This window comes from Hemicordylus capensis, chromosome 5 (genome assembly GCF_027244095.1).
Source record: "Hemicordylus capensis ecotype Gifberg chromosome 5, rHemCap1.1.pri, whole genome shotgun sequence".
Taxonomy (NCBI): domain Eukaryota; kingdom Metazoa; phylum Chordata; class Lepidosauria; order Squamata; family Cordylidae; genus Hemicordylus; species Hemicordylus capensis.
The window spans coordinates 145,653,375-145,671,577 of NC_069661.1; the positions used below are offsets into that span (position 1 = coordinate 145,653,375).

The 18,203-nt window shown below is 42.1% G+C and overlaps 1 protein-coding gene across 7 annotated transcripts in view; it reads left to right on the top strand.

Moving 5' to 3' along the window:
- The window catches only part of CACNA2D1 (calcium voltage-gated channel auxiliary subunit alpha2delta 1), a 642,096-nt gene that overhangs the window by 116,084 nt on the left and 507,809 nt on the right, over nucleotides 1-18,203 (top strand). For all 7 annotated transcript variants that reach the window (XM_053252730.1, XM_053252724.1, XM_053252726.1 and 4 more), the window contains exon 3: nucleotides 6,839-6,955. In XM_053252730.1, the coding sequence (XP_053108705.1) occupies nucleotides 6,839-6,955 (117 nt within the window). The remainder of the gene's footprint in view (nucleotides 1-6,838; nucleotides 6,956-18,203) is intronic.

The following is an 18,203-nucleotide window of genomic DNA, read 5'->3' on the forward strand; positions in this document are numbered from 1 at the left end:
AGCACCTTCCTGTATCACTGCTGCCCAATATAGGAGTTTCCCATATTCTTGGAAACACACCAGCGTGGATTTGAACCAACAGCCTCCTGATCTCTTGGTAGGTTACTATAAAAATGATAAATATATGCAGGAATGAAGAGGTAAATGAATAAGAGCTTAATAAGGTATTAATTCATCAGTAAATAATTATTAATAGGCAAAACAACATAATACCATCACTAATTAACCCAATAAGTGAAGTGGAAAAATATATCAACACACCAGAAGAAGATGGGGAGGGGGAACCCAACAAAAAAACTAATTTGCACACAGGTCTAGCATGGGTATCTTGGCTCACAGTGCACTCCAGTGGACCCCTTTCAAGAAGCAATTAAAATCAGGATGATGACTGCTGCATGTTAAAACAAAACAGTATTGCCCATGGAGTTTGTTTTTTGAGACTGTCCACAGAGCAACAGGACATTGATAGAACTGCTTTCATATATAGATAACCAGCAGAAAATACCCAAGGAAGGAGAAGGAATACTGTGTGTATAAATATAAAGAATTTGGGAAAAAAATGCTTTTGAGAAAGGACAATATCCAAAGTGTGACTTCTGTTAATCCAGCCCTAAGGTTTGCTATATGGACATAGAGATGCTTAAAATGGAGAGTGCCAGTTACAATGCCAGCAGATAACGATAACATATTATACCAGCTTTGTGAGGTAATTATGACAACAGAGATATATTTTATCAACCTCAGCAAGACTAAAAACTGTCAATATGGTGATTTTCATTTGTTGCAGTAGTGTCCCTATTTTTGAGGAATGGACTAGATTTTTCTGGTACCTGGCCTTAGTAAATCATTCTCTCTCTCTTTATATATATTTTGTGTTGTTAGTGTATACAAACACACAATGGAGTCACCATTCTTCAGGTTTCGGCTCTCATGTCCACATCTCCAGAATTCTGGCAGCACAATCCTAATGTGTTTCATTGAGTAAGTCTCATTGGGTTCAGTGAGGATTTCTGTGGAGTGAATTGAGAATTGCAGCCAAAGTTTCTGAGGGGACAGTTCCTGAACACCATGAGGCTGTTCATATGCACAGCTGAGAGCAGGCTAAGGCAGCCAAGCCTGCTCTCGCCTGCACGTGTGAACCTGTGGCAGCTAAGCAGCTTCTGGCGGCACTGTGGTGGCAAACCCACCTACCGTTTAAACGGGGTTAAGGGAGTGAGTGCTCCTTTAGCCCCATTTTTGTAGCCATGTGCAGCACTGGCTGTTTTTAGCCGGTGCTGCAACACAGACGAGTGCACACCTGTTGCAGCGGCGATCAGCACAATGCATTGCACACTTGCATTGTGGGAGTTCCAGGGGGCCGGATCACGCATCCTGGACCCAAACGTCCAGTTGTCTGGGTGCATGATCAGTGTGCCCAGGAACAACAGAGCAATAATCTGCAAGAAGGTATGTTTGAACAGATTTCCCCACTGCCCGCTGTCAAGCCCTTCTCACAGATCATGAGAAAGGGTTCCATTACTGCATATGGCAGGAAAGAGATGGTTGTTCAGAAAACAGGCTTGCATTAGCTTTGCATTACCCCTAGGAAAAATAGGTGCTATAGTGTTTAGAGTTTCCCCCACCCTCACTCCATTTCATTGCTCCTGGTTGCATGGGAAGGGAGACTTACAACATTGTGTAGTCATGTGATTGTCCATGGTTTGTATTAGTGGATTTTACAATGAATAGAATAGGCGAATGTGCAAGGCTACTGCTTTAAGTGGCTGCTACTAATCTACTAATACAAATAATACATTAATACAAATCTATTGATACAAATATAAATCCAGTAACACAAATAATCCATGTCATTTTTGTACCATCTAGTTCCAGTTTAACAAACTCTACTTCAGAAGCCAGTGCAGGCCAGACTATTGTTTGTGTTTTTAACTTTTGTAAACCGCCTTGGGGTTGTCTTTTAACGAAAGGCGGTATAGAAATGCAACAATAAATAAATAAAATAAAATAGCAGAGTAAGTAAGTATAGCATATATTGGCATATAATGTTAGAGAGAGTCCACACACTTGTTTCAGGCCGTGACTCCTGTTTTAATCTGTGGCATGTAGAAGGGTATGTGATTTGAGTGTGTTTATGACAAAGAAGTTTCACCAGGCTTAGTGGTCCAGTGAGAGACCCTTGTTAGAACAGGCTTCAGGAGCCTTGACTACACAGGGTACGTTAGTAAATACAGGAGGACCTAAGTATATGTGGGGGTTCAATTCTCTGCAATTACTGCAGATAATAAACCGCTAATACTGAATCATTATTAGAATGATTTAAAAACCATATAGAATAGAAATATTTTAAATTGTAGAGATATTTTAAATAAATAAATAAAAATTATGTGTATGGGGTTGTGGGGGTTAGGTTCCTGGAGGTCACAAAAAAGAGGGAAAATGGTGAAAATGGCCCTAGAAACATGAGGAGAAGTGGCTTACTGTGCTCTGTGGGGCCCCAGCAATCCAGCAATACACCAATAAGTTCCAAATGGCAACTGGAAATTACCTCAGGTCATTTCCAGCCATCCCTGCTCTGTGGATATGTGGATTTAAACCCCCCCCACCCATTTTTTCCCATGTATACTGAGGTTGGGTGTCAATTACCCAACTGCTGATATGCAAAATTGTGTATGCTGGATCCAGGAGTAAGAAGGTCCTCCTGTAAATGAAAATAAATTATTAAAGAATTGAAAGGTCTTTATTTCCTTCCCCATATTTTTAAGGTGAAGACATTTCTGCTAGTAAATTAGCATTTGAATGAACTGTTCTACATTAAGGAATTGTACAGTGTCCAATTTTTACAATTGGTTTCTCTGTAGAAGCAAAGCAAAGGCCCCACGTCTCTGAAAAACCTTATATTGCAGGACTGCTGTAAACTTGATTTTTCCTTCATTAAGAGCAGCAAGTGGGGAGAAGAAGTCTGTGATGCATCAGTCCCTAGCAACGATATCTTTGTGTAAGATATTATATAATGTGTGTGCTCATTATATGGCTCATCCTTTATCCACTTGATTCACACAGATATGTTCCAGCTTCCCATGGTAACCTTGAAGGTATCTCTCTCTTTGTGAGAATATATAAAAATATGTCCTTGAAGACATGGTGGAGGGGAGGACATGCTGTTAGGTCCTTGGCTGTCCTTCAAACCAGACAGCAAGTATTATATTTGTGTGTGGCTTTGTACCAATGTGTGGAAAAGTATTGCAGACCATTAAGTCTCAATAAATACGCAATATCTAGAGAACAATGAGGAAACAGTGACATTCTCCCTTGAGGTGGAAGCATGCTTATCTATTGACATTAGTGAAATAAACAGGAGTATTTGTCTTTGGCATTAGAGATTCCACTTAGCAGTGAAATAAGTCTGTGGTCTGTAAAAAGTTATAAAATTTTACCATCAATTTGAAGCGCTTTTAACAAAACAGCGTAATTACATTTAAAGGCAAATGCTCTTAAAGGCAAATGGTTAGTGCAAGTTCTACACTGTTTGTCAAAGCGGTGATAAACACATATTCAAATATGCTCTTTAGAAGCTGGCTGAAGACTAATACACTTTTGTTGATATATTTGATCGCTCTGTGTCAAGCATAACAAAGGAGAACGCTTTGTGTTGTACTGAGGTAGTAAATGAATAGAGTTGGAGGATGGTTCTTGATAGGTTGAGGAACAGAGCCTGGCTATACTGCTGGTTCAGGCTGGTGTCTTGTGCACACAGGCATAGCTACTAGCAAACGCTTTCAGCCATGTATCCAGATCTTAGTCCTTTGGTCCTGCCCTTTTACCAGGAGTTTTTATCCTGTTCCCTGGAGACCCTGAGGAGGAGGGTTGAGCCTTGAAACTTCAGATCAATACCTGGCAACCTTACAAAGTGTCTGTACCTTTTGTGTATATTGAAAGAAAATGGCTTATGCAAACAAGTGCCCTTCCAACTGCCAGATGTGTTTTTATTCTGTACTCCATTATCTTTGTACCAGAGTAAAACTTGCATTTAGGTCCATTTAGGGGCACCCTTGCTTGTAAATTGGAAGTACTGCAGCGTGGAAAACATTCCCCAGTGTTTTCAAAGGGGGAAGGCACTCAGCATTTGCTCAGAGACACTATTTTTTGGAAACAAAATGTTTTCTGCCAGGAGGTTTCCCAGACAGCAGGCTTCACTGCAGGTTTTGCAGGTTTACTGTGAGGTTGAAGTTGCTCCCAAAAACTGACCCTGGATTTTTTTTACCCTGGATATAATTTGGGCAGCACTCTAACGTGTGATGAAAAACCCAAATTGTGTGTGAAGTGCTCCCCAGTAGTTCACAGGGACTTTGGGGTAAATTTGGCTGATATGTGAATGCGCTCCTCCATTCCAGAGCAGATGCAAACTAAAAGCCGGGTATGAAAAAATTCCAGAAGAAAAATATTTGCAATTACTTCAGGTGTTCAGTCTAATGGTGCCAGAAGTTTTTAAAGCGAATGTTAGAAACTATAGAAATGTAGATGGGCAATGTAATCCTTGGGACAGAAATGTGAGAGCAAAAGATCTGCTTTCCAAGGTGTATATTGAGAGACCTTGGTGAGTCATGTGGTCTAGCAGGCTGATGGGTGGGTGTGCCACTACCAAAAAGTCTTGGTATGGCCTGCTTTTGAAGCGGACTGGCTTGCTTTTTAACACTACAGAATCTTGTGACACATTCAAGACTGACTAACCCATTTACTAGAATATAGGTTTTTATAGTCCACAGTAAATGTATTTGTCTTTAAGGTGGCACAGGTCTTGGTATGTTTTGCTGCAACAAATTAATAGGGTTCCCTCTCTGGAAGTTGGTTTCCATGCAAGGCAACTAATTTTCAATTGAGTTGTAGAACAATAACCCAGTCTTAAAAACAGGTAATGGGTATTTGGGTACAGAGGCTGATACTGGGTAGATTTTTCATACGCCATATCCTAGAATACAAAATAGACTATCGTTAAGATGCATCAAAGCTGCTTTTTGTGAGGACTGCAAGGGCCGCTGAATTGTTGTTTTGTTCCCATTCATCCTGCACATCTTTGGTCTTAAGTGGCTTCTGTGCAACTGTAGCTTGATTAGCTTGGAGTTGCTGTTTGGGTTTGTTAATAGTTTCAAAACCCCAATAGTTTCCCTATTTGAAATATGTTGTGTCAGAAGCTGCTGGAAGTTGGCCAGTGAATTAGTATTGGGCCCAGCTGCATGTTCATGTTGCCTGGGTTTACTTCCCTTAAGATGGCGAGACACCCATTAAGCAGTGTTTCACAGAGGCCTAATGCGTGTGTAAACTCAGGCCATCTGTTGGATTCATAAATGCATTTCCCTTAGTTACTCATCTAGCCTTAAGGTTTCCACAGACACAGACTGCAGTGTACATCCTCTTGAGGTCAATAGTAGAATTCCTGTTGATTTTAATTAATTTGAATTTTCCCCTTAATGTTTTGGATTATGTGCGTAGGTTTATAGGGGCACGGGTTAATTTTATTCCTAATTAATTTGCTCTCCCTACCCATCTTTAATGACACCCCCCACCCCAGTGCCACATAGATCTACCAAAAGAGCAGAGAAAATAACACTTACCAAAGAGATTCTTTACAGTGGTGTAATGCTGCTTACAGATTAAACACCAGAAATGGAAGATTCATATCACTGCAGCCACCTCCAGAGACTTTTCAGTGCAGTTGGTCTGTATGCACAAGCTGTGAGTAATCAAATGTTGAGCAATCGGGTTAGATACAAGCATTTTTTGTGTACCAACCATTGGTGGTTTTGGAAAAAAATGCTGCTCTGTCATAATTGTCCATCCAAAGAATAGAAGAAAGATGAATAACCTAACTCACAGCATGGATGGGAAAATCATGATAATGGTTGATAAGCAAGCCATACATTTAAAAGTGTTGGATAACTTAACAGTAGGACTCTTTTTGTAACTGGCATATATTAGGAAACTTGATTTCTTTAGTGGAGGGAGACCAGACTCGCAAGATATTTAGGCCTTCCTATTGAAACCAGTGTATTAACGTAGGTATGGACAGCTTGTGTTTCTCTAGTGTAGTGATCTTCCTTATTTTTCAAGCGGGACCCACTTTGGGGGGAAAATCTTCATCGTGAGAGTTAGTTCCCACTGTGCTGACCTCCACACCATATTTCTCTTCTCTTAGTGTTGGGAGGGCCCTTCAAGAGAGAGTGCTGGGAAGGGCTACAATTCCCATTACTCTGTGCACACCTTTCAAGATGGTGTCGAGGATTAAGAGGGCTTAGTTTTCCTTAAAGGAGCCCCCTCTTCAGCACTGGGCAAAGCGGCCATCTCTCACAGGGGGCTAGCAGAGTATTCAGCTTTGTTTGAAGCTTCCTTCACACAGACCCGATAAAGAATTAGTCAGGAGGCTGCACTTAGTTTTGATGGGGGGCGGGGGCTGCCACTGCCCCCGGACCTCACCGTGAAGAACACTGCCTTAGTGCCACTCAGGGCGCAAGCATATTTTTCATGAGTAAACTGAGCTGCTTGTTGGGTATGAAGCTGTGGGGTGGAGGAGCTATCTAGCAGTAAGTGCTTCATACTTTATGGAGCACATGAACTTCTGCATAGTTGAGATGTTAAATATGAAGCTAGGTAATTTTAACAGCAATGTGTGACACAATTATTTTCCCTCCTGCCAAATGTTTTACTGTACCTTGACTCAACTAGGACTGCTCTTGGTGAAATGAAAATAGCTTTGGGATCCCGATTGAGCCCATGTTGCACTAAAATGTCTATGTGTAGTCTCTAAACAGTGCCTTGATTGTTTCTCATTTCCTTTGCTTTGCAGATATATATGCGAAACAAAGATTTATATACAGTAGAAGCCAACAATGCACGGCAGCTGGTGGAAAGTGCAGCCCGGGACATTGAAAAACTCCTGAGCAACAGATCTACAGCCCTGATAGTAAGTATAGGGTGAATTTTTGCTTGTTTTATAACCATTGCTATTAACATTTAATTTTTTCCCCTCGAGTCCATGTTTGACTCGTGTGTATATGCTGCTTTTCACTGCCTGTGAACCATCGGGCAGCATCAACTTAATGGGTATAGGACGATATATGCAGAAAGATGACTTCATGATGGAAAGTGAGATCATTATTTAGCTAGCAGAGGACAGATGCTCCAGTTATTGATTGACAGATTGTGTACCCCTTGCCAAATGGCAAACAGGAAACTAAATAGGTTGTGAAATATTCTGATAATGTCACTGGGCATACAGTGAGATGCTCTCAACCCTCAGAGAGCTTCCAAATGCTTCCTCGTCCCCCACTTGTCTGGCTTGGTATTCTGGTGGTAGCGGTGGGATGAAGGAATGAAAGGAGTCCCAACACCCACTTCTCTTCCCCCGCCCTCGCTGATTCAATAGCCATAGCAGCATGTCCCAGGGAAAGGGGCCTATGAGAGAGTGAGATTCCTTCCTCACACTGCTGCTGGAGTACCACCAAAGATTATTAAATGGGTGGGAAAGAGGTAGGGAGGATTAAAATCCAGATAAAAACTTTGCAAGGCACTAATATTTACCTTATTAAATATTTACTATTATTTATCTTTTGGAGTGACTTAAATTCATATTTCAGTCACATATTTCAGCCAGCAATTTTGAAACTCTGCAACCTCATTAGTTTTGGGTGCATACTCTCCCTTCTATAGAAGTACTCATATAGTGCATTGAGTAAAAATTTGTTTGTTTGTTTGTTTGTTTGTTTGATTGATTGATTGATTTCTATACCGCCCTTCCAAAAATGGCTCAGGGCAGTTTACACAGAGAAATAATAAATAAATAAGATGGAACCCTATCCCCAAAGGGCTCACACAATCTAAAAAGAAATATAAGATAGACACCAGCAACAGTCACTGTAGGTACTGTGCTGGGGTTGGAAAGGGCCAGTTGCTCTCCTCCTGCTAAATAAAGAGAATCACCACATTAAAAAGGTGCCTCTTTGCACAGCTAGCAGGGGACTTTAGATAGTTTAGTTAGCAGGGGACTTTAGATTATAGTCTCTTAAAGATTTCAAAATCTAATTTTGCTACACAGTTTTTGTACTCTTAATTCATTATTTCTGAAGGGTTTGTTTTGTCAGTCACTAGATAAAAATATAGTTTGGCTTTTCATTCTGCTGTGGCCCAACCTACTAAAGCATTTTGTGCTTTCTCTGCCTGGTTTGCCAGTCGATTTCTTTATCATTAGTAGGCTCCGTGGTTTCTCAGTGTACTGCCCTCCTCCAGGGTATTTTGCTATGCTCATGATCCTCCCTTGTTATCTTCTGAACCTGAACAGCTTCTTTATACTAACAACGTTTCAAGCTTCCCAGCTGTGTTTTCATCGCTGAAAAGCTTCCTACTTGCCTTACTGATCTTTCTAAATGGCCGTTCAGTTTACAGGTATTTTTCTGAATTTCTGATATGTATGTATCCACTGTTTCACCTTCCCTCTTAAAGACTGGGGTGACATTGCATATTATTGTAACCATTGCTAATCGCTCCAGCAGGTTTGCTGTTTGGGGCTGAAATGTCTCAAAGTGTTAATTAAGAGCTGAATCCTAGAGGGGACATGATGCAAGAGAAGAACATGGCCTCCAGTGTTGCCCTGAGGAACATGTCAGCAAGTGACATCAGCAGCAGCTTGCGCACTAGCATAGCTCAGGGAATTTGCAGAGTAAATTATGCTCCCTAGGCACTGTACAGAGACAAAACCTGGGTAAGGTTAGAATAAACAAAGATTAATAGTGATGACTTTGCCTAAATATAGAGTTATTATTTTCTCAAGTTTTGGGTGGGGGAGGCAGGGTAGGCTAAATGGAAATTAATGCTTTTACAACCACGTGTGCATATATGACTATTCTTAGTATCTGTAACTCATGTGGCAAAACTAGGCCATTTTGATATTTATGTATGTAGAACCCAGAATATTCTTAGAGTGCCTGTTATCTTGGATCCTACTTTTAGGCAATGCTAATTTCTGTTGCTTATGGTGCTTTTAGATCTGGTCACCATTCCTTGTGAGTTTTCAGAACTAACTAGCGAGTTTCAGAAAATGTGTGGACTATGGCTTAGTGGGAACGGGAAGGGTGAACCTTTAGTGGTAGAGTTTCCATGAACTTTGGGGCTTTGGGAGTTGTCCATTGGATTTTATAGATTATTGATTGCTCTGTCAGTTATTGTTTCAGTGTTAGCTGTTGTTGAGTGACTCGAGAAACTCTTGAACTCCAACAAGCACATTTGTGAAAGGGGAGAGGACTAGTCTTTGACCTCATACTGGACTTCAGAAGTATGGTTTTCTTAAAGCAAGGAACAGTCTCTCGCTGCTTCTGAGTGTCCTCAAAGTGCAGCCCTATGTAAGAGACCTGTGTCTGGGGACCCTTGTCCTTGTTCATGTTAGCAGTTCAGTTGTACAAATAATTAAGTGCTCAAACATTTGGACTGTGTCTATATGTACAGTTTTCACAATGGAGGGAAGTAAGAAGTGGGGACACCCAGGGATCGGTGCTGGGACCAGTGCTCTTTAACTTGTTCATAAACGATTTAGAAGTTGGGGTGACTAGCAGTGGCCAAATTTGCAGATGACATGAAACTGTTTACAGTAGTAAAATCCCCAACAGATTGTGAGAAACTCAAAAATGGTCTATCCAAACTGGGGGAATTGGTGACAAAATGGCAAATGTGGTTCATTGTAAGCAAGTATAAAGTGATGCATATTGGGGGCAAAAAAAAGGAAACCTGGAAAAAACTGATTATTATCTAGACCCATTTCAAACTGGCTTTAGAGTGCGCTATCGGGTTGAAATGGCTTTGGTTGGCCTGATAAATGTAGTAGTGTAAAAGATCAGGCATAGCTATAGTATAGCTAACAATATGTATATACAAAAGACAATTGATGGTACATAATAGAAATACTTAAAAGTTTAAATGTCATAGTATATAAGAAATCTTCAAGCATATTCTGATTAGTTTATTAATTCTTATATCATAAAAAGTCCTCAGGCATATGCTGATTGAATCCTATACTCTTATGATTCCTGGTGAGTTCAAGTTCTGATCATTCCTTATAGAGTCAGATGTGTTTCGACTTCCTTGGTCTTCCTCAGTGACTTTTTTTTGTAACATATTCTCTTGAAGAGAATGTACTTTCAACCTCTTTCTAGTCCAAAGAGGTTTTCGCCATTTTCCCAAGATCTCCCTCGTAGTAATCATATTGCACATCTTTCTTCTATAGTGTATTATGCACTTATTGTAAGTTAAGAAATTATAGAGCCACTTGCCCATATATAGTAAACTTATTCATCAGAAGTTCAACATTCAAGCTTCTTGCAAAGGGTCTATAGGGCAATGAAGTCGACCACACCCATGCGCAGAGACCAGTCTGCATGCCACCGCTGCGCGTGGGCTGTTGAGGGGAGTGCTGCAGCAGCAGGAAGCTGCATGGAGCAGCGGGACACAGGTAAGGACCTGCTCTACTCACTTTTTAAAGTGCCACTTGCTGCCCTCGAATCACTGAACTTGTTCATGGCTTAGAAGACAGGATCAAGATTCAACACTATTCATTTCAGCCATGAATTCAACAGAGCCCTTCCAGCCATGCTGCTGAAAGGGCATGGCCGAATCAACACAAAATTGAATCCGCATAAGGTTTAACAAGACTGAAAACAACACAGGATTGAGCACAGCCCTTTCAGCCATGTCCGCCACTCCATGGAATGCTGTGGAAAGCAAGGGTGCTTTCCTCATTGAGGCTGTTTTAGCCCCATAAACTTCCCATACTGTTGGGGCTGACTCTAGCTTCTCCCTCAGAGATAATCTTTGTGTTACTTCCCACAAATGAAGCCTACTCCCTTAGAACTGAAGTTAGGCACAATGGGTCAGGTGGGCTTCAGAGTTCAACAGAATAATCATATGCCTTCTTCTCTTATTTCCATTTTCACAAAACATTTGCTGATGTAGTGTAGGAGGGAGATAGAATAGGATGGGACACTGTACCAACCATTGCAATTCCTAGATCTGAGTGTTTTCTGTGCATCTTATGCATATATCAAGGGGCAACCTCAGTGTTTGCTCTTTAGCTCTGAAATTCTCTTTCCATGGGGGTCATAAAAAGTCATCACCTGGAAGGCAAAGGTGAGTTCTTAGCAGCCTTAGATGAAATATTATCTACAATCTCTCATGCACTAAACCAAGTAAAATGTTGGGATGGGGGAAAATGAACATTAGCAAAATCATTTTGCTCACATTGTACACAAGATAAGAGCAAGGGATCTGCAGCAGTAGTTGTCAAAGACGGCAGAAAAGCCACAGCCCCAGTCACAGAGGATTAACATAGGTCAGTCATGGCTTTCATTTTAATTATGTTAACTACAATGAAAAACAGCAAATTGGTACTACAGTGACACGACCTGCTGGGGGCCATGCTGAGTGCATATGTGGAGTTCCCAGAAGTGGGAAAACAGGATTGAACTCTCAAAGCTAGCAAATCGGAAATTGAAGGCAGAGGAGTTTCTAGTGTTTTCTTCAGTGCTTCAGAATCACATCTTTCATTTTAAAATGTGTCATTTTTTTAGCCTCCTTATATTACAAAGAATTTGAGTAGATCACAAAGATAAAGGGCAATCTATTATAAATGCTAAAAATCTGTACATGCCAAAAAGAGATGGGTATAGCCTGCAAGGTCACCATTGATGTCTAAAGATCAATAAAACGATGTCAGACAGCATTCCAGAGCAGAGCTGTTGGAGATTACAAGCCCCACTTTTTTTCTGGATGTTCTGATTTTTGTGTTTAAAATGGATAATTTTAAAATGGATATATGCAACTTCTGTGATTGAAGCCATATCTGTTGAAGGTCACAATAGATGTAGTCCTTATTCTTGGCCTGGAAAGAACACTGCAAGAACTGGTTTGCTGCAAGGATCAGCACTTTGGTTGAGCATTATCTTCCAAAATAATGTCTCAAGTAATGTATATGTGCTGCCACCAGATCACCACATTTGACTACTCACCGGTCAGCCTGGGTCTTGAATGGAGAAGTTGGTGGAGCAGATATTTACTTATAGTTTCTGAAGTGTCTGTGTCAGATGTCTAAAACGAGTTCCAAAATACAGGTCAAGCACAATAGATTTCCCTGAAATTGCATTGTGGTAGATCCAGTCTGTGAGGAGGAATGAGAATGAAGTAATATGGGAAGGAAATAAAAAGAAAGCAGGTTGTAGATCCAAATCAGGAAGAAGCAAGAATTAATGAGGAAAAGAATAAGGGGCTTAGACAGATTCATGGAGGACAGGTCTGTCGATGCCTACTAGTCTGGCGGCTATAGGCCACCTCCAGCCTCAGAGACAAGATGCCTCTAAATACCAGTTGCACGGGAGCAACAGCAGGAGAAAGGGCATGCCCTCACCTCTTGCCTGTAGGCTTCCAGTGGCATCTGGTGGGCCACTGTGGGAAACAGGATGCTGTACTAGGTAGGCCTTGGGCCTGATCCAGCAGGGCTGTTCTTATGTTCTTAAATATTATGGTATATTCATCCAGGAGATGTTGTAAAGATATTTAATGAGGATAACTCTTTCTCTTGACTGAGTAACATAGAAGTGTAGTTTATAGTTTATGAATAATATTTTGAAATCAATTGAAATGTGCAGATTCCCTTTGACATTTGCTTTGCAGATAGAGAGAAGAGATTGTGCCTCTCTGCCTGCCCTGTGCTGCCCTCTTAACATCTGCCCTTCTGGCTGTCTCATTGCCACCATTTCAGCATTACACCTGTTGCCTTTCCCTGCTCTTGAAAGCACAGGTGCACAGAATGGATATCTGTCCTCTATTGTTGATTCTTGCACATAAATACTAGAACAGTGGTCACTTTGCCTGTGTGAAGGGTACTCAGAAATTTGCTGCTCAAACATAATAAGCTGGTGAACGGCAAATGGCACCTCAGACTAACAGAGTTGTGTGAGCTATTGCATGAGAACTGATTATGATGATTTTATATTTATACCACTTAGAAACTAAGCACTGGGCAAAAAGTCCTGGAGAACTGACATAATGTAGTTGCTGAGAAACTAAACTACAAATCAGGAAGTCATCAGTTTTAAATCTTTCCTCTGCCTCACTACGTGACCTTATGTATGCCACTGTGTCTCCACCTCAGCCATCCAGTTTACAATATGGATGTAGTAATCACCTTAAGTGGCATAGCGGGGAAATGCTTGACTAACAAGCAGAAGAAGGTTGCTGGTTCGAATCTCCACTGGTACTATATTGTGCAGCAGCGATATAGGAAGATGCTGAAAGGCATCATCTCATACTGCATGGGAGGAGGCAATGGAAACCCCTCCTGTATTCTACTAAAAGAAAACCACAGGGCTCTGTGGGCGCCAGGAGTCTAAATTGACTTGATGGCACACTTTACCTAATGCTGTTGCAGGGCTGTGAATGCTTTGCATTAAGTAGTAATGCTTTGCAGAGCTGTTAAGATTACAAGAACATTGTGTATTTGAAGCCCTTTGAAGAAGGTTGTTGCCATATTTCAGAATGGGAAGAGTTCAGAAACTAATTTAGGTTGAGAACCCGAGTCCATTATGAGCAACATACTACTGCTAGAATTTTGACTGACTCCTAATGGGCTCAGTACCTGCCCTCCTCACTGCTCTCCCGCTTTCATTTCAGTGGCCATACCAGCTGGCCCCATGATTCTCTTATACCAGAAAGCACTGCTATAGCTATGTCTCATGCATCAGTACTTGGGAGCCCTGGAAAACCTCATTTGCCAGGGGTGCCAGTACCTGGTCACAATGGAGGTCATATAATTTGATCATAATGGAGGCCAGCTTTACTTTTTGCAAAGGCTCTTCTTGCTGCTGCCACCACTGTCAAATACATTTTGTTGGGAGATTTTGGACAAAGTGAAGGGAATTAAGGGGGCTGGAGGAGTTACTTGGGCCCCTCCCACTAGTAGTTTTGTCCCTGGGAGTGTGTTGAGCCCCAAGGTTCAAGATGGACATAGAAGCAGTATGATTTTTCTTTTTTCTTTTTCTTTTTAGAAAATAATTTGTTTTAGCCAAGCTCATCCAAAATTGAGATGAAAAAGGGGCCTTACCTATCGTGAATTTGATCACTGAAGCACTATCCTATATCATAAAAGGCTAAAGTGTGCGGCCGTGCTGCCCGTGTCTTTTGCGGCTGTTCTGGGCATGCGCGGAGCACATGCGCAGAACATGCGTGAAAGATACGGCCGCCCAGATACGGGCGGCCATGTTGGGGAAGAGGGAAGATGTGGCAGCGGCGGAAGAGCCCTGCCGTGTTAACTAACGTCGGGGGATGGGAGGAGGAGAAGAAAACCAACAAAGCCAAACCAAAAAAACCCAAATATATATATATATATATATATATATAACCCCACACAACACACAGGAACCCGTATTTCTATTCACTTTTCATTTATATTCTAAGACCCCGTTGATTTTTCAGAGCTTTGCATTTGCAAACTGAGTGATGAGGGCGCAGGGAGCTGCAAAGCACCCCAAGCACTGAAGATGCTTTCCACCCAAAGCGGCCTGGAAAAAGGCAAGTAGGGAAAAATCGAAGCGGGGTGGATTCAAGTGACCTTTCAAAGGCTGGCGAGCCCCGCCTTCTGCCCGCGAGGCACATGCATAGTGCTTCCCTGTGAGGGAGGCGAGAACATGGCGGAAGCAGAGTGAGGGGTTCGTACGCAGAGCGGGCGCCTTTTCTCCCCCCTCTCACGGATGTGGGTGAGCAGCGCTGAGAAGGGAGAGGGAAGGGCGGGTTGTGGAGCTTTGCAGCTCTTGTCTCACTCAGGCGCTCGCGGGCAGCAGCTCTGTGGGAAGAGCCTCTCCTTGGGCTTTGTCAAGTAGGGAATGGCGAAGGTGCTGGGCCCAGGTACGGGCTCCTCTTTGCACAGGGGGCAGCGAAGTCTGAACACTGGACAGGGTTGGATAACTTTTGGAGTGCCCGGCCCAGTCGAAGCAGGGGAGGGTTTGGGAAGGCTGTCCTTGGCCTGCTTCGGCTTCTTCTGGCCTTCCCTGTAGTTACACCTGTTTTCTCTCAGTGTGCGTTAGTTGTTGTCATAGGGTTGCTACTGCTTTACCATTTAAAAACAGCAACAACGAATCCGATTTTAAAAAGCATGAGGCAGAAATTCGACAGGTATGGCTTCCTGCTGTCTCCACGTTCAATTTCTCTATCTCCATGATTGGGAAAAAGCGAAGAAAGTGCCTGCCATGTATTTTATTTTAAAGGGTTAATATGCTACTTTTCTTGCACCTGAGCTGGCTTTGTTTTGTAAACAAACATTAAAATGCATTTGAGAAGAAAACAATGTTTCCGCCCCCCAAAAGCATCACAATGTTAGCTACGGAATTGTTACACAGAGCTATCAGATGCCATTCAAATGAAGTAAGTGTTGTGTTCCTCTCTGGAAAGCCATGAGGGAAGAACAGTTTTTGTTCTTATCAGGGAGATCTTTCTGTAGGTTTGGTGCTGTTGTAATAAAAGCTCTGCTCTTTGCAACTGATGTTTCTCATCTTGCATGGTAAAGGCATGCAGTGCAGGGTGTGATAAGCTGGAACAAATGGCATGAAAGCCAAATATGGTTTAGGGGTTACAGTGTTGCACAGGGGAACCTGCTTCAAATTCTTGCTCAGTCCTGCTGCTCACTTGATGGCCAAAGATCTGTCACTGTCTTTCATACCAGCCTACCTTGCAGGATTGTTGTGAGGATAAAAAGGAAGGGCCTGTATATACTGCCTTGAGCTTACATGGTTCATAGATTGAGAAGATAACCATCTTGAAATAATTGATACGGGAGAGGGAAGGGTAAATTTTAAAAAAGTGGAGGAAGGAAAAGACAGAAAGAAAGAGAGAGAGAGAAAGAGACAGACAGAGAGACAGAAAACAAGGAGTGAGGAAGGGAGACAGAACAATAGATAAAAGAAAAGAAATAAAGAAGGAATAAGAGAGAAGAGAGAGAAGGGAAAAAAAAACCAAAATAAACAAAAAGGGAGGAAGGGAAAACAGGAGAGATAGAAGTAAAGAACAAAGGGGGGGGGACGGCCCCAAAGAGCACGTCCATTAGAGAAAGAAAAGAGGAAAAGAGAAAGAAAAGAATAATAATAATAATAATAAGAAGAAGAAGAAGAAGAAGAAGAAGAAGAAATAGAGAGAGAGGGAAAAGAGCGAGAAAAGGAAGAAAAGGAGAGAAAGGAAGACAAACAGAAAGAAAAAAGAAACAAAAAAAAAAGGGCAAGAGAAAGGAAGAAGGAATAAAGAAAAAAAAACAAAACCTAGCGCCCGTTATTATAACGGGCTTAAAATTACTAGTACACTATATGTATGCTAAGTATTATTAATGTTAGTGTTATACCATCCAAAAGTTTAAAGAGACAAACAGTGGCTGGGTGCAGATTCATCATCTAATATGAACAGACAATGAGAAAGCAAGTAAGTGAAGAAAGCAAAGCAAGTAAGTGAAAAGAAAATCCAGAAATATAGTCATGCTTCTAATCTACAAAGAATGAAATGAATCTGTTAATCATTTCACTGAATCCATTAGTTCTTTCAACCACCTTAATATGTAATAAATAATCAGACTTAGTAATGAGTCCTAGATCCTCTGTATTTGAGAACTGTATCCCTGCTCCGCATGCAAAACACCCAGTCTGGTGGTATATTGACAGACAGGGTGGTTCGAACGAGCAGCTGTGTGCCAGAAATGAGCTGAGCTTGTTATTGGTCTTTGTGGTTCAGTTACAGCTCACAGATGCCAGGACGTCTGTCTTCTCTGCTGGTGATGCTCACAGTGACTGGCAGCATGTGGCAAAACTGCACAGTTTTTTCTAATGCACAAAGTGCCCCTTCTGTCTGTAGCCCTTGTAGCATTAGGTAGCTGACATAAGCAAGGCCTAGTCAGAAGGGAGAACCAGGTGGGGTGTGTGTGTGTGTGTGTGTGTGTGCGCGCACGTGTGTGTTTACAGTAACTACATGACAACTAGCTGTTATCCATGTGATGAGGCTGCAGTTGGCATAGCAAGTCTGCCTAGAAACCAATTAACCGGCTTAGCCTGGGGACTCTTTCCGCAGCTTCTCAGTTCTCTTCCCTGTGGAGTGGAGACTGCCTGCTATGTGAAGAATTGCTACTCCCACATTGTCTTGATGGGCTCATAAACCACTTCCAAGAAGGCTCATGGCAGAGGGCCCTTGCTCTCATCCCGGGAGGCATTTTATCTTCGGCAATCAGGGGAGGGGGGCAGCTCCTTTGATCGAAAGCAGCCTGAGCATCTATGGAGGTTATAAATCTCAGGAAGAATGCTGCTCTGGAAAGAAGAATTGAGGGCACTGCACATATCACACAGATCCCCATTCCCATTTGCCATTGAGTATACACTCGTCAGGGAGCTGCAGACACCCTGACATCCGTACCTGTTTCAGACTCGTGCTTGCACAAGTGTAGTTTTCCTGTCTGGATGTGCTCCTAAGAGGTGCTGTCTTAGGGATACACCTCTGAAGTGCAGTGTGTGTGAAGTGGCCCTCAACTGAACCAGAATAGAATGAGCTGCTGCATTTGCTTGCTGTCCTAGCCAAAGGGTGCGTGCACACATTCATTATACAAAGAACGAGCAACTGAGAGAGCTCTGCTCATGTTGAGTGCCTAAAATGACTAATTGAGTGTAACAGTGAGAAAATAGAACCTGGAGACTCTGTACAAAGATAATGTCGAAAATCAAGAGTGTGCTTGGCCACTTCCAGGGAGAATGTGTGCAGGGAAGCTTATGTAAAATTTGAACAGCATTTGTCCTTTTAAAATTAAGACCATTAAAATGTCACAAATGACTAATGTAGGTATGTGTAGGCAAGCAGGTATTAGCAAAAGTATTTCTGGACTGTAAGTTGTACCAACATTTGCAAAGGAGTGCTATATCTAGTGAGGCAAGATGTTCCAAGCAAGACAAGCTGTGGGTGAGGAGTGCAGTCCATCTTTTCATTGCATGCTTGTGACTGAAGCCAGGCATTCTGTTCCAGAATGAATGAATCAGTGATGACTGGTGAGGTGCTTCACAGCTCAGAATGGCTGGCTGCCATTGCAGGATGAGCCAAGGGGACAGGGAATTCCTGGCCTTACCTATAAAACTCAAGAGATAGCGGTGGAGACTGGC